General features: G+C 35.1%; 2 protein-coding genes across 2 annotated transcripts; both read right to left on the bottom strand.

Annotated features, from left to right (window-relative positions):
- Positions 1 to 4,219: 4,219 nt before the first annotated feature.
- On the bottom strand, positions 4,220 to 9,269 carry LOC129921824 (E3 ubiquitin-protein ligase rnf168-like). The gene is made up of 5 exons (XM_056004888.1): positions 9,171 to 9,269; positions 8,537 to 8,852; positions 7,932 to 7,996; positions 5,335 to 5,466; positions 4,220 to 5,180 (listed from the first exon to the last, which is right to left on the bottom strand). The coding sequence occupies exons 2-4, from the start codon at positions 8,841 to 8,843 to the stop codon at positions 5,335 to 5,337; spliced, it is 504 nt and encodes a 167-aa protein (XP_055860863.1). The 5' UTR covers positions 8,844 to 8,852; positions 9,171 to 9,269; the 3' UTR covers positions 4,220 to 5,180.
- A 654-nt stretch (positions 9,270 to 9,923) lies between these two features.
- On the bottom strand, positions 9,924 to 20,177 carry LOC129921823 (myosin heavy chain, striated muscle-like). The gene is made up of 4 exons (XM_056004886.1): positions 19,655 to 20,177; positions 14,612 to 14,671; positions 14,350 to 14,418; positions 9,924 to 13,055 (listed from the first exon to the last, which is right to left on the bottom strand). Exon 4 carries the CDS (start codon positions 12,509 to 12,511, stop codon positions 11,660 to 11,662), a length of 852 nt encoding a protein of 283 aa, XP_055860861.1. The 5' UTR covers positions 12,512 to 13,055; positions 14,350 to 14,418; positions 14,612 to 14,671; positions 19,655 to 20,177; the 3' UTR covers positions 9,924 to 11,659.
- Between the last annotated feature and the right edge of the window lie 1,245 nt (positions 20,178 to 21,422).

Raw genomic sequence — 21,422 nt, forward strand, 5'->3', positions numbered from 1 at the left:
TTACAGAAGCGATCGGAGCCCATGATGACCTGCTAACTATTGTAAAAAGACGAAAGCTTAAATATGGCCATATTACAAGATCTACGGGGCTCGCAAAGATCTTTCTTCAGGGAACAGTACCAGGAAAGGAAGAAGAGGCAGACAAAGAAAGCGATGGGAGGACAACATAAAAGAATGGACGGGCCTGCCATTGAGAGAGGTTCTAAACAAGGCAAAAGAAAGGGAGTAATGGAGAAAGACGGTCGACAAGTCTTGTCTGGTGCCCCAACGGTCCAACAGACCAAGAGATAGGTAAAGGTAAGGTAAACTTAGTAATTGATGTTTTTCTGACATAATTTTTCTGCGCATGCAAAACGGTCAGATTTTCACGGAATTTCTGTGTGACGTCACGAGTGGGCACTAAAATACTTTAGATCTACTAATCCAAGCACCGATACTTGTCTTCCGCGAATTTAATGTGAGCATATGCCTTTGTAAACTATTTGCTCTTCAGCCGAATAAATATTTCCCATTTTCCCTTTAAAACTTCATCTCTTGGAAACAAATGAAAAGGGACACTAATTTCTGTGTCAGCATACTTGTGTGTTGGTCACTCATTGCTGTGCTGGTCACTTATAGTGTTGGTCAATTCTAGAGTGCAGTCATCACCAGTGTGAACACTAGTTTTTCTGTTTGAGAAAATTTGTATTTAGGCCAGTGATGTCCTAAACTAAACCTTGTTGCCATAATAAAAGCAATAGTTAGTTATTGTACCAAGGTGTTTGGCTGTTTGGTTTAGTCAAAGTTCCATATGTATGAGACCCATAGACATAAATAAATATAGACTGGCCGATAATAGTTTTATGAAACGAAAATTTGTGATTTGCATTTCTGTGTACTTTATTTATGTCTAGGAGTTTTGTTTAATCTCTAAGACTGAAGATCATGCAATTTTTCAATTTTTCAGAATTCGGAAATTCGAATACAATAGATATACATGTTTTCAAGTTACATGAAGTTATTTCCTTTTTCCAGTCTATATTTATTTATGTCTATGATGAGACCCAAAAATTATTGTCATAATTTTTGTCATAATTATGATACTAATTAAAATTGAATGTTAAGGCCCGACTTACTTGTAAAAATGAACAACTTTTAATTAATTAATTTTTAAGTAATAATGTATGGTTGTGGGGTTGGGGGGGGGGGAATCAGTTTAACCAATGCACAATAATTTGTTGATAACAGCTCTGGAACATTGGCTAAGGAATTAATGAATAGTTGATCATTTCTCTCATAATTAAAAAAATAGTAATTTTAACTTGTTTTTTTCAAAGTGAAAGCTTTATGTTTGAGTAAATGAATAGTTAATATTTGAGTGAATGAAGGCTTTATGATGTTTGAGTGAATGGATGCTTTATGTCTGAGTGAATCAAAGCCTATTAAACATTCAGAAATTGTGATGTTAATATTAAGTCTGTGTGTATAGTTGTGACCAATTGTATGGTATTGAAAAAACATGTAAAATGTTTGAAAAGTTAGTTTAGGTATTTGTTTATAGATTTCATTTCACTTTTTATTTTCAACCTTTTTCTATGGTCAGTATCTTCATATCTGCCTGGTCGTGCGGTTTGCACGCTGGACTGTCGTTCAGATTTATCGATGGTCCCTGGTTCAAACCGTGCCCGCTCCCATCCCCCGTCGTCCTGCGAGAGGTTTGGACTAGGAAGTAATTATCTTCAACTCTGAAGGAACATCCGAAACATGTAAAACATTTTACAAACATATCTGTATTGTTATGAGATGTATAAATCTAACTAGCTTCTGTATGAGTTACATTTATATATATGATGCTTGTCATAGAATTGGTCATTCTTTTATTGTTCATCTTGATTTGTTACCATTATGCTGACAGTAAAAGTTTTGCTGGTCAAAATATTTACAAGGAACTTCATTCTGTCTATTGGTTATGTTGTTACTAAAAAAAAAAACACATAGTATTCAAATACCTCCTGACCCCTATTTTGTTTAGGATATGTGTTTCCTGTGAGTTACTATTAATTTTATATTAATCTACATAGATATATTTTTGACCTAGTTGACTGCAGTATATATCAACCTAGATTTAAGTTGACTGCGGTATATATCAACCTAGATTTAAGTTGACTGCGGTATATATCAATCTAGATTCAAGTTGACTGCATCAGACCGTTTTTTTTTTGTATATTGGTGGAGTGGTTGTGTCTCTTGCCTATCTGTTGAAGTTCTAAACATCCAACCAAACGTAATGTGTCTTGTTTGTGTGTGTCTCTAGCTAGCCAACACTACGTAATGTGTCTTGTCTGTGTGTCTCTAGCTAGCCAACACAATGCAATGTGTCTTGTCTGTGTGTCTCTAGCTAGGCAACACAATGTAATGTGTCTTGTCTGTGTGTCTCTAGCTAGCCAACACAATGCAATGTGTCTTGTCTGTGAGTCTCTAGCTAGCAAGCACAATGTAATGTGTCTTGTCTGTGTGTCTCTAGCTAGCCAACACTATGTAATGTGTCTTGACTGTGTGTCTCTAGCTAGCCAGCATAACGTATTGTGTCTTATCTGTGTGTCTCTAGCTAGCCAACACTATGTAATGTGTCTTGTCTGTGTCTCTAGCTAGCTAGCACAACCTATTGTGTCTTGTCTGTGTCTCTAGCTAGCTAGCACAACGTATTGTGTCTTGTCTGTGTCTCTAGCTAGCTAGCACAACGTATTGTGTCTTGTTTGTGTCTCTAGCTAGCAAGCACAATGTTATGTGTCTTGTCTGTGTGTCTCTAGCTAGCAAGCACAACGTAATGTGTCTTGTCTGTGTGTCTCTAGCTAGCAAGCACAACGTAATGTGTCTTGTCTGTGTGTCGCTAGCTAGCTAGCACAATGCAATGTGTCTTGTCTGTGTGTGTCTCTGGCTAGCAAGCACAACGTAATGTGTCTTGTCTGTGTGTCTCTAGCTAGCAAGCACAATGTATTGTGTCTTGTCTGTGTCTCTAGCTAGCTAGCATAACATATTGTGTCTTGTCTGTGTGTCTCTAGCTAGCCAACACAATGCAATGTGTCTTGTCTGTGTGTGTCTCTAGCTAGCAAGCACAATGTAATGTGTCTTGTCTGTGTGTGTCTCTATCTAGCCAACACAATGCAATGTGTCTTGTCTGTGTGTGTCTCTAGCTAGCCAACACAATGCAATGTGTCTTGTCTGTGTGTGTCTCTAGCTAGCCAACATAATGCAATGTGTCTTGTCTGTGTGTGTCTCTAGCTAGCCAACACAATGCAATGTGTCTTGTCTGTGTGTGTCTCTGGCTAGCAAGCACAATGTAATGTGTCTTGTCTGTGTGTGTCTCTAGCTAGCCAACACAATGCAATGTGTCTTGTCTGTGTGTGTCTCTAGCTAGCAAGCACAATGTAATGTGTCTTGTCTGTGTGTGTCTCTAGCTAGCCAACACAATGCAATGTGTCTTGTCTGTGTGTGTCTCTAGCTAGCCAACACAATGCAATGTACTCATAAACATATGTTGGTTTGTTACAATTTATATTTATAATAATATATATGTATATGTACAGAACTATTTATGCAACTAACTGCTGTTAAAAGTTAGGATAGTGATGTGATCAAATAGTGTTGAGTGACCTTTTGGTTTTTCATGGGACAAGAAAACAGAAGACACTGCATGCACAGAATAGCTTAAGTTTTGAAATACATAGTTCAGTGCCTTCACATCAAACTAGTGATTGTGTTTAGAATGTATTGTTTTAACATCTAAATTATAGTTGTTGAACTTTGGTCTCCCACACAGTAAATTGATAGGATCCACTGAAGTCAGTTGTATATTGATCAAGGCAAGTATCCATTATAGAAAGTACATAGTTGAGTGACAATAGCCACTAGAGTATGTTGTTTCTGATGTTACTATCTTTCTATCCCATAATTCTCTTGGTGAGCACATAATGTAGTGATGCTATATTTTGTACAAACTATTAAACTATCTCCATACAATCCTCAGGTTTTTGTTCTCTTTGTTTATATAATACAGACTGGATTCAATTACAAATGGCATTTTTCATTAAGGCTTTTATTAAAAGGCATGACAAAAACAAAGTCTGTTACATTTTAATCAATGTGCTGTCAAAGTTTTAGTTCAATTTAGTTTAAGAAAATGTATTTTGATTAAGTCTGATAATATTCTAATAAACAATGCTTGCTATAAGTTAAAAAAAAAAATAGACATTTTCAAATAGTGTTTTTTTTTTTGCAAAGTTTGGATTAATGAATGTATTTCTCTTTAAGGCTTTGGCAGTAAGTTAATACATGAAAATATCAAATATAACATGACAATCCAGGGTAAATGTTTGGCATAGACTATGCAAAGATCATACATGTAATATAGAAATTTTGTTTGATAATTAGCAGTAAAAAAAGTAAATGAAAGGTTTCAAATGATGGATAAATAGAATCATCAATAAATTGTAATGTATATTTATATATATATAGACCAATATAATTCAAAAACATGTGATCTAGATAGAATAGGAAGCACTTGGAATCAACAACTCAAGAACAATAAGTCTGTGTTTAGAATAACATCATATGTTTACACAGCATTCTGTACATTCTGGACATAAACAATAAATTGATGCCTAGAGGCTGATAAATAACATAACTTATAATTATTCTTTCTTTTAAATTGTTATTTTGTATGACGATGTCATTCAATAGTATAGGTAAGTGCAAAAGGTCAGACTGTTATGGGTCATGTGACAGTATCAAAAAGAAAGTAGCCAACAACAAAAACATTACTAAAACATAAAAAAACAACTCAACCCAACATATAACAATCAACAACACAATGTAACAGTCACTCATCACATTTATGCTTTCTACAGAATGTATATTCATTGCTAGATCCTTTTGACCTATCCACCCACTATTCTTTTTTTATCCATTAAGTCAAAAAATTCTTGCAATTTTGTTGCAAACCTAAGGTCATCATTCTTTTCTGAACTATTGCCAGCAGGTATAGCTGATCTGTTTTCTGTGAGTTGTGAAGAGTCATGGAAACTTTCAGTGCCAGAAAGACAGTTGTTAGCTCTCCAACTCAACACTATATCCTCTGCTTTTAAACACTTCTTTAATCTGACAACTGGATTCAGAAAGAGGCTATTTTTTTTAGACTTTTTCTGAAACAAGAAACACATCTCCAGTTTAAAAACATGAAAGCATTGATTAATAAAAATATGAAAGACACTTCAACAGAATTGGAAACAATCAAAATCAATAAATTCAAATTATTTTTACATTATTAAGTTTTTATTTATTACAATATTTATTGACCTATTCAAGCATCAGTGCTTTCTCTTCTATTTCCACATTTTCTGACAAAAATTCTTCCTGTTGCAGAGCTTCAAAATTTACTTTACTGGCCTCCTCCTCTTTCTTTGCCTGTTCGTCCTTTTTTTGCTGAATCTAATGAATAATAAACGTTTTCATATAAAAGAGATTCAATTCCAGTGAAGTTCTACCTACGACCATAAAGGAACAAGAATTTTTTTTTTGAGTTTATTGATATAAGAAAACACTCAACAAAGCCTTGGCACAACTGATGCTATAAAGACAGAGTGCTATAGCAGTAATGTATAGCCACAGAGAAGTAGATCGGGCTCAATGCAAATAATATATTTTTTTAACCATTTAACACAACATGTTGTTTTATGGAGGAATTGGCAGAGAAATGGTATAATTAATAGTTACTTTTGCACCAGCCAGCATTGGAAGTGTCTTTTTGTGTAGGACAGTTGTTAGGGTAAAATTTTTGTTTTGGTCATTGAATTTCATTGATTTTGGTATCTGTTGTGGTTATTTTGCAGATGGAACAGAGCTACAGTTTAGTTAAAAAATAAATCTAGATCTACATATATTTAGTTATTTAAAGAGAGAAAGGGGCTGTAAAGAAAGATCTGGTCTGCGTGACAGTAACAGTTGATGCTTGATCAACATTATTCAAGTATTATAATCAATATCCAGATGTTCTTGATAATCAAGTTTTGAAACAACTAAGTCTAAATAGGGGCAAAGGGGGTACTGGAAAGGGGTAGTACCTTTGATGGTCTGGTATGATGCACTATTAGGTGGATGGCCTCACTGGTCCCCTTCCGACCCCTAAATCTCACACATGTGGCTCCAAGCGCCATGTCCTGGAAAACCGCTTCAGCTGGGGGACTAAACCATGTGAGGGGGTGGTGATAACATGGCACCACTGGGTGAAAGGCCTTCTAGACTAAGGTCACCAGCCAGGGAGGAAGAGTCCCAGGATGGACTACGACGGCCACATGTTCAGGACCAAGGCAAACCACCAAATTAGAGGTACTCAGTTGTGGTCAAGCATAGAGAGGGATGGGCGCCGCCATGCAAGTATTTAGCCCTCGTTACACCAAATGAGATAATGACCGTAAATAAATCCATACCGGCTCGGCTGTTGCCCGGGTTACCAAGGGCCGCGTCTACAGTCACAGACCAGGACGGAGGTGAGAAGTGTATTACTGGTCCATGCAAAAATAAAATAAATACCAGGAATAATTCACCATAGGAACATGGAATGTGAGATCACTAATAGAGGAAGGAAAAGTTGAAGAGCCCACACATGAAGTTAACCTAATTCATTTCAACATCATAGGACTCTCTGAAATGTGCTGGAAAAACATAGGTGAAACAACCACAGAAGAGGGCCATAAACTGGACTACAGTGGACTACAAGATGTCTACGAACAAGGAGTAGGATTTCTTGAACACAGTAACTACAGCAATTGCGTTGAGAACTGGTACCCTATATCTAGTCGACTCATTTCCATAAGTTTAAAGGCATCACCCTTCAATATCACCATCATTCATGCCTACACTCCTACATCAACTTATGAGGATGAGGCAGTAGAAGAGTTTTATGAGCTATTATAGGAAGTGGTCAATAAAGTCCTGAAAAAGGGACATCCTTGTTGTACAAGGAGACCTGAATGCCAAAGTAGGAAGTGACTCCTACCAAACCTGGAAAGGCACTTGTGGAAGATACAGTAACCTCTCAACCAATGAACGAGGTCAACGACTTTTAGAATTTGCGAAATACAACAATCTCTTACAGGCTAACAAACTAGGATGCCACAAACAATCGTGTATAACCACATGGCACAGTCCGAATGGAGAATACCACAACCAGATCGACTATATCAGCGGTTCTCAACCTTTTATGCTCGGCGACCCCTTTTTACAATCCCCCACTCTTCCGCGACCCCCGAACACACACACACACATACAGCAATAGAAGAATAGACAATAACAATCCTTATTTTCGATGGTCTTAGGCAACCCCTGGCAAATCGTCAATGGACCCCCAAAGGGGTCGCGACCCACAGGTTGAGAACCCCTGGACTATATCATGGTGCAATTGCTATAAAATGATTTTGATCTAGATTTTCTTTCTTTTTGTTTTTAAGTTATAATTAGCCACAACTGAATTAATTGAGACCACTTAATTATGCCAGTCACTCCCCCATTACTACTATCAACTAATAGAAATGAAGCAAGGAAGGTGATTCAAATATATGCCAAGTCACCCTGTCAGATGAAACAAGAGAATCACCTAACAACACCAGTATGGGAATTTTGTGGGACGCAGCTGAGAAGCACTGAAACCTCCCAGATACCCTCTCTCCCCAATGATCCACAAAAGAGATTGACCATAGCACACTGAGAATGCTATATATAAAACCTATGAACCAGAGAGAAACACTTATACAACATGATGAAGGAATAATATGAATAAAGATGCACTATAAAAAAAAAATGTCACCGTAACTACCATGTTTACTCTAAAAGAATGACAATTAAAATTTAAAATTTGTTTCCATTTCTAGGAATTATAAAGTTTATTCATATTTCACCTGCTGGATAGCAGCTTCATATTCTTGTCTGATTTCTCCAGGACAGGAAATTTGTCGTCTTTCCTCTGAAACAAAATGGGAGCTTTTCAATAATTTTGTTCAGCTCTGAAACAAATGGGAGCTTTTCAATATTTTTTTATCATTACTCAAGGTTAAAGCCATTGTCTTTGCATGAATCTACCTTTAGTCTGGTCTGTTTCATTCTAAAGGTGGTTAGAATCACAGTAATGATATTTTTCTGACCATTGTTGAATAAAAAAACGCTGGCTAAGACTGTACATCTATTTAAAGGGCTTGCAAAACTTTTTCTGCAGGGAACAGTTCCAGGAAAAAGAAGGAGAGGCAGATAAAAGATGCAATGGGGGACAACATTATGAACTGTACAGCCATGTCTATGGAAAAGCTGCTTATTCTGGCAAAAGAAAGTAATGGAGAGAATTGACCAACAGTTCATGGATGCCCTAAAAAGACTGAAGGATTACTGAAGGTGATTTTATCTTTATGTTCTATATTTCTCAAACATCCTTGATGGGATTTTATTACTATTTTTGATACCTAGAAAAATAACAATCCAAAAAACATTAATTTCATGTATTTCAACTTACTGGCTTCAAAATCATCTTCATCATCTTCACTGTCGCTTTCATCACTGGCTTCCAGCCTGCGCCTCACTTTTTCAGGGAAGGCCTCTTGGATGTCTGTCCACTTTTCCATGTTTATCAATTTATTTTCCTTGGCAGCTTTCCTGGCCCAAACTGAAATGCGCTTCCTGCAGACAGGGCATGAGAGGTTGGCTTTTTCCACTGTTTCCTTGTAACATTTTAAACACAGTGAGTGATTGCAGGGGAACGTTACAGGTAGGATGAGTAAGCTAATGCATACTGGGCACATGCACTCAGATTCAGACAGCATTTTTTTTTCCTGTAATTATAGATAGCAAAGCAAATTAGAATTTGATCTGAAAAAAAAACTTTTTTTTATTTGATTGCACAGACATGCCTACCCCCAAGACCCAGAATGTGGAACACTCAGGTTGAAAATATGAAATTTTGGGCCCCAATGTGGAACATACACGCGGTTATGTTTGTCAGCCATACTGTACGCAATAAAGAAAAGTCTTGATTTTTGTGATCCATGTCATTGCCTTATTATTTCTCAGGATCCTATGCTTGAATTAGATTTAAAAAAAAACTAAATGTAGTTTTTGTATCTATTATGCAAAAAGCTTGCTTTGTTTACCTTTAAACGGAATTCTTGGTTCACCAGGTGTCTGTGTCATTTTTGAAGAGTCACAATGTGTAGTAGTAATCACCGGAGCAATCTAAAGCATATTTAATTATAAATAGAACACAGCATTGCAAAAGAAAATTGGACAAGATTTGTAATAGAGCAAAAACATGTTGAGAGACTATTATGGCAGTTGTGAAATGGGGGAGGGAAGAAGAGTGAATGATGAATGTTTACATATTTTACAAAGTGAAAATGAACCTCCTGCAAAGCTAAATTTACCTTTTTTAAAGTCTCCACATATTTGACTTTCTGGCGATGGTTTTGATGACCCATGTTTTTAATGGCTTCTTTGGCCAATCTTTCCATTTGCTCACTTGTATATTTGTCTCTTTCTGATGATTAAAAAAAATAAATAAATATCACTTTTCAGTTGTTTTTCTAGTAGATATCTAAATATATTTTTTAAAGACTGATCTTAATGACACGAGTAAGTATTGTTACATGTTGCACTGAAATATGCTCATCTATTAGATTTGTATTAGATTCTTTGTTGTAAAACATATTATTAACAAACAAAAAATGCTCAATTCTAATTAATAACTAAGAAATTTGCTAATCGCTGAGTAATTATTAAAAAGAAAATATACAAACATAAATGCTACAAACCCAACAAGAATTTTTTTTCCATTTGAAAATTATCCAAGACATCTCTGAAAGGCTCTATTTTTTAAATTAGTTTCCAGCTGGTGATAAAATGTAAAACAATTTTTGTAAACATTTTTTTTCTCAAGTGCAAGTCATTCATTCCATTTAGTAGACAAACTGTTATAGGTTTAGGACATGATTAATCAGGAATTTTCTTTTAACGATGCAACTTTTAATTTACAACATCTAATATCACCACCACAACAAAACAGAGCCCTAAGAGAAACAGGTAATTAAAAACAATGCAAAATTGTCACTTTGTTGGGACGTGGATGAATGTCACTTTAGCTACCTATCATGTGGGCACAGAAATATACCAGATACCTCTCTTACAATAAGGCAAAATCTTCTCCCAGATACCCCCCCCTCCAACATACACATACCACACACTAAGTCCACAAGTGTTTGAACTAGAGAGCACTGAGCCTGCTATAGCATGAAAAATGCGCTATACAAAAGTAATTTTAAATAAAAAATTTCTTTTTAAAGATAAAATGTTAACATCTTTTAACTGAAGCGCTGTAGCTGAGCGGTACAGTGCTTGGCTTCTGAACTAGGGGTCCTGGGTTCGAATCCTGTGAAGACTTGGATTTTTAATTTTGGGATCTTTGGGCACTTTGAGTTCACCCAGCGCTAATGGGTAACTGACATTAGTTAGGGAAAAGTAAGGCGGTAGGTCGTCATGCTGACCAGTTGAAACCCTCGTGAACTGTAAGCCACAGAAACAGGTAACCTTTACTTTAATCTTTTAACTGAGAATAATTTTTAAACATAGTGTACCAGGAGAGAAATGTACATCAAACAATAATTATGGACTTACTTTTCTTCCAGCTGTGATGACAAAGCCTCCTTGACTTTTTCCAAATGGACAATCATAGTCTTGAGCTCCTGTATTGTTTGATTCAAGTTACTTCTCTCATTCTCACAGTGCTCAAGCTTCTGCGTCAGTTCTGCTACTGATGAGTTCAAACTGGAGCATTCTTTCTTGAATTGTTCCCTTTCATCAGCTAGCTGGGAAGAAATGATATTCATATCATTTTCTAAATGAGCATTTTTAGATTGCAGTTCTAGTACAGTTTTATTCAAGACATTGTTCTTGCCTTCAGAGTTTGTTACTGTGGTCTGTAATTCTAAGATTGAAGATGTCAGTACTGAACATTCGTTATGAAACTTTTCTTGCTCCTCCATCATACTGGAAGAGATGCTATCCCTCTCCATTTCCAGGCTAGCTTTTGTATTTTCTAAATATGTAACTTCTTTATCCAATCTTGAGATGGTTGACTTCATTTCTAAATATTTCACATTTTTTTCATTCAGTTGCGTTTGAAAGAACTTGACATTCTTGAACAGAATTAGTTAATTGATTTTTCAATGCTAAAGACTCTGTCTGCAAAACAGCAATAATATCATTTAGTCTGACTTTTTCTTCCAATAATTCTGCTACATGTCTCTCTGCCTTTTCTTTTTCATCTTCCAGCTGGCAAGACAAGGCTTTTCTATCTTCTTCTAACCCAGTGTTTTGCATCTTTAACTCATTGATGGTTTCATTTAAATGATTTTTTTCCACTTGAAAATATTCAATATCATTTTTTAGCTCTACAACTGATGACATTAAAATCTATAAGTCTTTCTTTGACATGTCTCTCTCCTCATCAAGGCAAGAAGAAAGGCAGATTCTAGTATTTTCTAATTCTGACATAGTCTGAACTAAAGTTGTTCTTTCAGCTTTTAGATCTGCTAATTCAGTTTCCATTGATAAAACAGCTAACTTCATCAATGAGTACTCCTCAGTGCTAACAGATCTTTTCTTCCTTCAGTTCAGAAGAAATCGCTTGACACTTTTGTACTGAATCTAATTTCTTTTCCAACTCCAATGACACTTTCTGTACCTCTGATATCATAGCATTCAATTTCTCTTTCTCTGCCTCTGATTCTTCAAGTGCAATCTGTGATTTGTCTCTTTCGAATTCCCATTGGGAAGAAATAGCTTTCTTATCATTCTCTAAGCTAGCATTTTGTTTCTCTAGCTCATCAATTGTTAATTTTAATTGAACCACTTCCGAGTGAAAATGTTCAAATGTTATTAATGACATAAAAACTGAACATTCTTTTTTAGACTTTTCTCTTTCCTCCTCTATGCATGAAGAGAGGGCATTTTTGTCTTTCTCAAGACTAGCTCTAACGTTTTCTAACTCTGATAAACCTCGGACTAAATTAATTTTTTCAGTTTTCAAATCTGCTATTTCATGCTCCATTGTTAAAATGGTAAAATTCATTGCTGAGCATTCTTCTTTGATAGTGCTGACTGAACTCTTTTCTTCCAAAAGTTGGGCTGAAACAGATTGAAACTCTTGCTCAGTATTTTCTAATTTCTTTCCCAATTCTAATGTCTCTTTCTGTAACTCCATTATTCTGCTGCTTAACTTGACTTTCTCTGCCTCTGATTCCTCTAGTAATACTGATATGGATGATTTTAACTCTTTCTGTGACTTGTCTCTCTCGGCTTCAAGCTGAGTAGCAATGATATCTTTAGTTTTCTCTAGACTGGCATTCATTGTCACTAGCTCTTGGATTGTTCTGTCCATTTGATTGTTTTCCTCATCATTAATTTTCCCCTCCCTTTGCAACTGTGTTATTGTTGACATTAAAGTGGCACATTTTTTCTTATATCTTTCTTTTTCCTCATTCAAACAAGAAGAGATGGCATCCCTATCTTTCTCCAAATTAGCTTTAGTGTTTTCCAACTTTGAAATGATTTTTGCTAATTTGATTTTCTCGGATTCTGTTCTTTCACCTCATTCTGAAGTTTACAGACATAAGACTGAAGTGACGAGCATTCTTTCTGTAGATTCTTTACAATGTTCTTTTCCTTTTCCAGCTGAGCAGAAATAGCATGGCTCTCATGTTCAGCGCTGGCTCTTTTGCTTTCCAAATCTGTATTTTCCTTCTGCAATTCTGAAATGGCTTTGTTTAATTTGTTCTTTTCACTTTCTAGCTCTTTCAGGTTTTTGTTACATGAAGACAACTTCTGTTCCAAGACTTTATAATTTTTTTCAAACATATCCTTTTGTTTGTTGGCCCCCGTGAGGAGAATGTCCAAGCTTTTGATCTGGTCCTGCGCTTCTTTTAGTTTCATGTGCAACGACTCTATGTGTCCAGGCATTTCATTTTTGTCTGTTAGTCTGTACCCTGTTTGAGGGGAAAAAAAAAAGCTCTGAATAGACATCATTTCCAATCCAATAGAAATTAGTCTTATAGTGATTAATAAAAAATACTGTCAGGAATAGTTCAAGTATATTTAACTTTTTGGTCTTATTATTAGCTTTATTCTAATATTAATATATCTAGTATTTACATATATTATCTTTTGTTGCTAGAGAAGACACTAGAGTACAAGTTTATAATCATTGATCCATTGTATATCAATTACCAAAAGGTTTTTGCTAATAATTTCACTTGATTTAGTTCCCTTTTCAGACCTTGCAATCTAGAGGACAGGTGACGTAAAGGTCTTCTATTTCTATGGCTAACGATTGATGATTGTGTCATATGTCAGCACAACGACCAACTAATTTTGTTTCCCAAATAATGTCATGTACCCATTTGAGTTGGGCGGACTCAGAGATATCCTAAAAATCCAGAAATTCAAATTCCCAGTCTTGAATATTCCAACCAGAGGCCCCTCGGTTTTGAAGCCAAGCATTTTACCCATCAGCCACCACACCCAATCACTTAATTAAACATCAATATTTTTTTTTTAATTAGACATAAGACTAAGAAAATGAAATGCAGTGTTATAAGATGGCTTTTAATCTGCTGCACACAATGATTACCCTTAGTTTACTTTGAATAACTACTTTTAGTTTAGTTACACTATGTTTTATAGAATAATTTTAATGTCGGATAGAGTTCCAGAAAAGAACAACATGGCCTGGAGAGTGTGAATGTGCCATAACTGCAACCTGCAAAACAGTTTTTGTTGTCTAAAACAGTTTTTCATAGGATGACCATTTAGCGGCAATAAATCAGTAGGCCTGAATTATGAAACAGATATGAGAATTTGGGGTCTAAGCTATTAGATTAAGCCTTGGGTTAACAACAACCATAAATACATGAAATAAAAACTTTACTTTATTATTTTCAAAAGTAAAAAAAAAAAAGGTTTTTGTTTCTCATGCTTATCTAAACATACAAAAGGTTATATTTACCTGTTGTTTAATGCATTGAATGAGTGAGTTTTAATCCATTTTCGAGTCAATAGGAAATGTGCTCATCTTCGATCACGAAGGAGGAGCTATTATATATATATATATGGAAATGACTCCCAACTAAATCATAAAAGTTTTGAATCCAACTATTTGACTTTGCAATCCTCATGCACACTAAAACTCTTTTACTAATTTAAAAATCAATAATCCTGTAACATTTAATGATTATATTTTTCCTTGCCCAAGTCCATAGATTGTTGAAGTCTTTATTTTACCTATGTCTTTATAAGTCCTTCCACTTTGATCTAATCTGTTAAGGGATCTTGTTCTGTTGAGGTCCAAGTCTGCAAAAAAAAAAGTAAACATCCTATTCAATTATTTAAAAACTACAATTGGGACTTTTCTTTTCTTATCTATTGTAAGCTAATTCTTAGTATTTTTAATAAGCTAGCATAGATTTAAGATTTATAAATATTACACAATGGATACAATACAATATATCTTAATAATAATAATAAAAATATATAAAAGGCAGACCTTTAATAGGACCATGGTGATCACCTAACAGATTGTAACTGCCGACTCCTGGAATATTATCTAATGACAAAGTAAAAACAAAGTCATACACCTTTTTAGCAAGCATACATAAAATATTCTTTAGAAAATTTACAATTACAATATAAATAAATCTCGCAAAGGGCAAAGTTTTTAAAAGCACTCTATACAGTCCAGTTGTTCCATCTTACTATGTAACTCAAGTAAGTGTCTAATCTTGTCTCAATATATAGAATAGGTCTAGATTTAGAAAAAAAAAATAATTAAGACCATTTTATAGATCTATAGCGATATAACAACAAGATATAGTTTTAGTCAATTCTAGTCTGGATAAAATGAAGAGCTATTTCAGCAACAAATGTAAATTATACTAGATTTCAATACTGGGACAATTGACTCTTGATAGTTCAATGGTTCTGGGACTGGAAATGGAGGAGGGGTAGATTGTCAATAACACCTGATTACCAAAGGTTCTTTAGCTGAACTTAAAGGAATTTAGAAGTACATGTCAAGTATCAGTAGTTTCAAATATTTCAGTACTATTGTCTCTGATGATGGAACTAAACATGGCCAGAATTGCACCGTCCACAGCAGCACTTGTTAAGTCAAAACAATATGGAAAGACAAAGGCAAAAGATAGCCCTCAACACTTAGATCAGACTGATGCAATTCATGGTCATGGAGTCACATTCTTGTATGCTTGCAAATCTTGAATACTGACTGCAGAACTAGAGGATGCTAGCAATGAAATAGGGATACTAAAGAAAGACCCTAGGTATCACTATCACATACTAAGATTAAGAGATCAGAGACATGATTGGTTCAGTTATTAGAACTCCACAATGATCTGCAAACGACTGTCACTGTCAAATAAACAAATAAAGCAAAAACTAAAACTATATGACTATGGCCATATCACAAGGCCTGACAAGGTCCAGGGCTCACAAAAACTAGAAAAACTAATCAGGGCCGAACATGTACACTTTACTTTATTATACTCATTTAGTAATTCTGGTTATAGGCTTGCAATTTTTTTGTACTATAACTTTATTTTATAACTTGATTCAAGTTAAGTCACTTAAGACGGTAATTTTACTTATAAATAATTAAATTTATTATGCATAATAATCATACTAAAAAAAAAAGTAGACCAACTTAACTAGACTACTGCATTTGTTTCATTGAATCTATTATAAAACTAATCGCATCACAGTGGCATGATTTACACGAGCCCAGTCAGACATTGTGTTTGAAATATTTTGGTTAATTCTATCCAGGCACTCATGTAAATCTGCCTTGTGAAAATTAGAGTACACTTCTGTCAAGTTTTGAATTGCTTGACAGATGTGATTCCCGTAGTCCTCAGCCGTCCCACCACTCAGGTCATCTAAAGCAATTACTTAAGTATTAGACTTGGTGTTGAGATGCACTGAGTTGACATGTACACCGTCTTGGTTTGTGGCATCAAACCCAAGAATTAGGCCAGGTGTAGTCATGACAACTTCAGCGGCTTGCAGGTCTGATATAACACCAAGTTCTCTTACACAATTTTCTATAGAACTTTTGTCAGGGACAGAATCAATAAGGATCCCCATTCTGTGTGACAAACTATCAATTACAGAGGGGATTCTTTTGGTGGAGACATTGTTAGAAATACAATCATAAATAATTAATCTGGCTATTACATTATAGTTTTTTTTTTGTCTTTTTTAAGGGACCTAGCATTAATATTTTCTAATTGTAAAACTTCTTCTTCAAGGACCAGTTTGTCACACTCAAGGCCCTTAATGATTGTGTCCCTCTCAGACATTTCTTTTTTGTAATTTGATTTAATTTTAATTATTGAATGATTATATTTTATTTTTTGTTTCTATTAATTTCTTGTTCAATTTAGCTATTTCTTCTTTGCCAGATTCAGATTTATGTTTTTTTAATTCCTTTTTAAGTTTTATTATAGTTTTGTTTTTCTCTCCACTGATTGCTTAAAGTTTTTAATTAATTTAGGAAGAAAATTAACTTGTAATTTGAGTTGCTTTATTTTTTCTATGTGTTCTGCTTCTTTCCTCACTCCTAGACTCGGAGAGCAAAGATAAACGCCTTTTAAAGGCTTTTTTCTGGATGTAAGTTCCTCTTATCTTATCTTATATAATACAGACGTTACTTCAAAAAAGAAGATGATTACGTCCTCTCTTATGTTTGAAGCAGGGGGAATCAATGCATTTGCTGGTGTAATTATGGTTTCTACAACTGGTGTTTAAATGTTGAAATCAGGATAAGAGACAGTATGAGAGGGTAGTTGATAAAATATTTCAGAGCATTTTTCTTTTATATCTTCAAGATGTCTTTTTAAATTTCTTTTATACTTTGTATTAAATTTTAAAATTTTGACAAGGTTTGAGATGAAGGAATTCCATAATAAGAACAGTTCTGAGCTTTTGAAACGAACGAACTAGTGCAGTCCTTTTCATTTTAGGCATGATTTCTGAAAATAAAACTTTATATTGTTATAGCCCTAGTGGCGGACTGAAAGGGTTAATGTGTGTGCGGCCTACTGACACACATGATTCAGGCCAATCACACAGGTCAAGGGCTGTTGAACAAGGGCCATTACTGCTAATGCACGCAATATGAACAATGTTATGGTAATGTGACCAAAAAGCCTTTACAGACGAGAGACAGTGTGTTGTTAGAAAGGACAGTACAGTCCAGGACAGCAAGCAGTAAGGACTGTGTGCTACGAAGTGAGTCCTCGAAAATGAAATGTAGCTGTACGAGCTAGAGAGACTTGAAGTGATTAGTTAGGCAGTTCTGTTGTGTAGCAAAGCATTTGAAGTTACTGTAGCCAATTGTGTTTATTGGCTGTTGTTGATGTAATTGTAAATAAACTGCCACCTTGTTACTTGAAGCTCTTGTTGTCAGGTTCGTGTGTTAGATGTGCTGTTGTGTTGTTTAGCAGTGTTTACAGAAGGCCTGATTGAGAAGATCGTAACAATATTAACATTCTGCTGAATTTTTTGTAATAAAACTTTTTCCCTAGACTTAGCAATTAAAAAATTGTAAGGCATTTTCTATTTTACTTCTTTCTGATCTGAAATATTCCTACTCATAGTACTCTAATATATAATTATGCCAACTATGTCTATAGATGTATTGCATCATTATTATTGCTTTCATTTATGTGCAAATTATTATTATTTAGTGTTATGTAAAGAATACAGTAAGTTAATTGGGAAGAATACATAGCAAAAAGCAAGCCAGATGATGAATAATGAAAGATGAATGACTAATTTAAAAAGTTAATTTTACAATATAAATGTATATTATAAATATAAGTAATGTTAGTAGTTAGAATTGAAGCTTGATTTTAAATTACATTAAAGCTATTTATCACTTATGATAATTTATCATAAAAAAAATTTTTAGATCAAAATTAATTCTGAAAACTTAATAAGTTACACTAAATCAGTAAATGATTACATGTTGTTAATAAGACTAGATCTAGATCAAAATAATGAACTAGTTATGAATAAGAAAAAAGTTATTTATTTTAATTAAAAAAAGACTATTTCTAGTAGTCTTAAGTCTAGTCCATGAGATCAGCTGATTCACTGGATTCAGTTCTCAAGTAACAAGTTGAACTTATGTAGGGATGTGAAAAAAAAAATCATTTTAAAAAACATTTTTGTTACATCATTAAAGTATTTCATTAGAGCTTTCCAATGATGTATAAATTATGACTGTATGTGCAGCAGTTAGAAAGTTATGATTTTTTTTGTCCTGTTTTTACCTTACCAAAATTAACACTGAACCCAATGGAACTGTGTGAGATCATCATCATCATCATCATCATCAAACTCCATTAGAGTGAGGGCTTGAGAGGTTCAAATCCTCTCTTGCAAAAGCCCTGGACAGAAACCCTGCTGTCTTGCGTAGTGCATAAATATCGCAATACAGGTCAAGAGTTTTGGGTTTCCCAGACCTGTCAAGATGGAGATCAGCAAGTCTGGGGCAGTCAAACAGAATATGAGGCACGGTTTCCTCTTCTTCCCCGCAGCAGGGGCACTGTGAATCAAAATTTGGCATAGCCGTGAGAAATATGACCCAACAGGACAATGGCCCATCCTGCACTGTGCTATAATAGCTTGCTCAGGCCTGGACAGCCTCCACCATGGGGAAGTACGGTCAGGGCACCTCATGCGCTCTCAGACTCCACGGGCTTTTTGGGACTTGTCCCAGCACTCAAACCACTTTTCCATTTCTATTTTTTTGTATTATAGCCAGGGCTTGATGCAAGCTTACAGCCTGTTCAGTGGGTGGAATTTGCCCTCCCTGGTTGGCCAAAGAGTCTGCAATTGTGTTGCCAGTCACACCTATGTGACTCGGTACCCACTGCATTTTTACAGGGGTGCCATAGTGTTGTTTAATGTTATGTGAAGCCATGATGACAGTGTTGATATTGGGGGGCCATGGTCCGGGGCTTTGCAAAGCCTGTAGTACAGATTTTAGTCAGTGACCACAACAATCTGTGTTGCCCTCAAATGTCCCTCGCCGATTTGAGAGTCAATGACCTTTAAGTCTTCACAGACTACCATGGTCTCCGCATCAAAACTGCAAACACTACCACATGGTCCAAAGATTTTGACTTTGTAAGAGCCTAGAAAGTCGATGTAGGCTCCATAGCCTGCTCTTCCAGAATCTATTGATGCCGACCCATCAGTGTATGCAAAAATAGCACTGGGCATGAAGGTATTAATGGTTTCCAGAGCTAGGATTTAAAGGTCGTTAGATGAACGACTTAGCTTAGTGAAAAAAACTGTGTGAGATGAGATGATGTCACTGGCTAAGCAGGGGATGTAACTGGATAAGCAGGGGGAAAGTTTTAAGGTCAGATTGAGTTTAGTAGATGATAGATTTACTTATTAATTAAGAAATTAATAGTAGAAGTAGATCTAGTATTAGTAGATCTAGTAAATTTCTAGCTCACAAAGCAAAGCTGATTTCATTATTAGTATTTATGATTCTTACTAGTTTAGTCTTTAGAGTGTAAATGTTAAAGTAAATTAAGAATTAAGGGGTCTTGAGCAACAAGAAATGCCAGATGATTGTTTTGTTTTAGTTAGCAACATTGGTGTCAGAGTAATCTCCCTTTACCAACTGTTGACCAATTATTAAAAAATTGTAATCAAGAGTTATGAAAGAATTTTAAAAAAAAAAAAAAAAAACTATTAGAATATATGCAGAATATTAGGCTTTACAAAGCCTAATATGTTTTTATTTTTGTTCACAAAATTTTTCTAGACATAGACTATCACCAAAACTGTCCATGGCCATTATTTTCTTTGTTAAATGGCATTTTCCACTTTGTAAGCGCCACTAAAGACTTTATGGCCAGGCATGATATCTAATATGAAACAAAATTAACCTTTGTTCTCTATCCTAACGTCTGTATTGGAGTATTGGTGAAAACAAAAAAGTGATATTTTCATTATAACTAAAAAAAGATATCTTATCAATACTTCCTTTATTTTATACACCGGATCCACCAAGTTATCTAGTTTTAATTTTCGTCATGTACGAAAATATCCAATAAATCCTCTTTCTCCTTCACAATTTCTATATCTGAATAGAGTCTAGATTGGAATACACATGCATGAATTGTGGCAAGTATACCGCTCTAGAATTGGCTTGATTAGCCACACCAAGTTCTGCCTCGTCTCAAGACTAAACCAAAACCAGTGACTCTCCTGGGCGCATCCATTGCATTTCGAGACAAAAGGAGCCATATATATATATATATATATATATATATATATATACACACACACACACACACACACATTTGAGACCAAAAGAAAATCTGCTGCCGAGGACAAACGCAGACGACGAAAAGAAAATCTAAATCGACCACCTGCGGACAATGGTTATGCTTGCCCTGGATGTGGCAAAATATGCAGGTCACAGCTGGGGCTGCGCAGCCACGGGAAATACTGTATTCCTCATTAATCTTTGGACTCGAAGACAAGCCTTATTATATATAATAATAAATTAAATGCGTAATCTTTCGTTTCGAGGATAGTGTAAATCTTTTCTGCCTTGTATAGAGACCCACGGAAATAATTTAATCATTATTAGGAGACGGCGACGTACAAGGTTCTATAATGTTATATAAATACGCATGTCATGTCTATTATTATATTAGCTACGTCATCGTGCATGTTTGTGTGTATATATATATGTGTGTGTGTGTGTGTGTCAATGTCGAATCCGGCTCAGACCGTACTCTTCAAAGCAGATTCAATATATGTTAAAAAAAAAAGTAAAGCTCCCCTTTCAGACCTTGCAATCAATAGAGCAAATGATGTAAAGGTTTTCTGGCCCCACAGTTAGCGAGGGTGTCGTGTGGCCAGGACAACGACTAACCGTCTTTACTATGGAAAGTGTTAAACCAATGACTTGGCAGATTATAAATCATTAATTAACATACATGACTAGATTGTCACTAGGAAGTAACGTTTGTATTTTATAAGATAATAATAATTATGCTCGTCTTCAAGACCGAATAATAATAACAATAATAATAGTAATAATTTTATTTATAAAGCGCTGTTAACAAACTAAATGTAGGCTCAATGCGCCGTAATAACATTACAAACATAAACACGAGGGTTACAATGACAAACTAATCTAAAAAAAAGTTTTAAAAAGATAGATCTCAATGTTCTTCTTAAAAGTGGTGTAGCATGTTGTCTGTCTGAGATCAATGGGGAGTGAGTTCCAAACCTTTGGTCCGTGC

Source organism: Biomphalaria glabrata, chromosome 11, assembly GCF_947242115.1.
Source record: "Biomphalaria glabrata chromosome 11, xgBioGlab47.1, whole genome shotgun sequence".
Taxonomy (NCBI): Eukaryota; Metazoa; Mollusca; class Gastropoda; family Planorbidae; genus Biomphalaria; species Biomphalaria glabrata.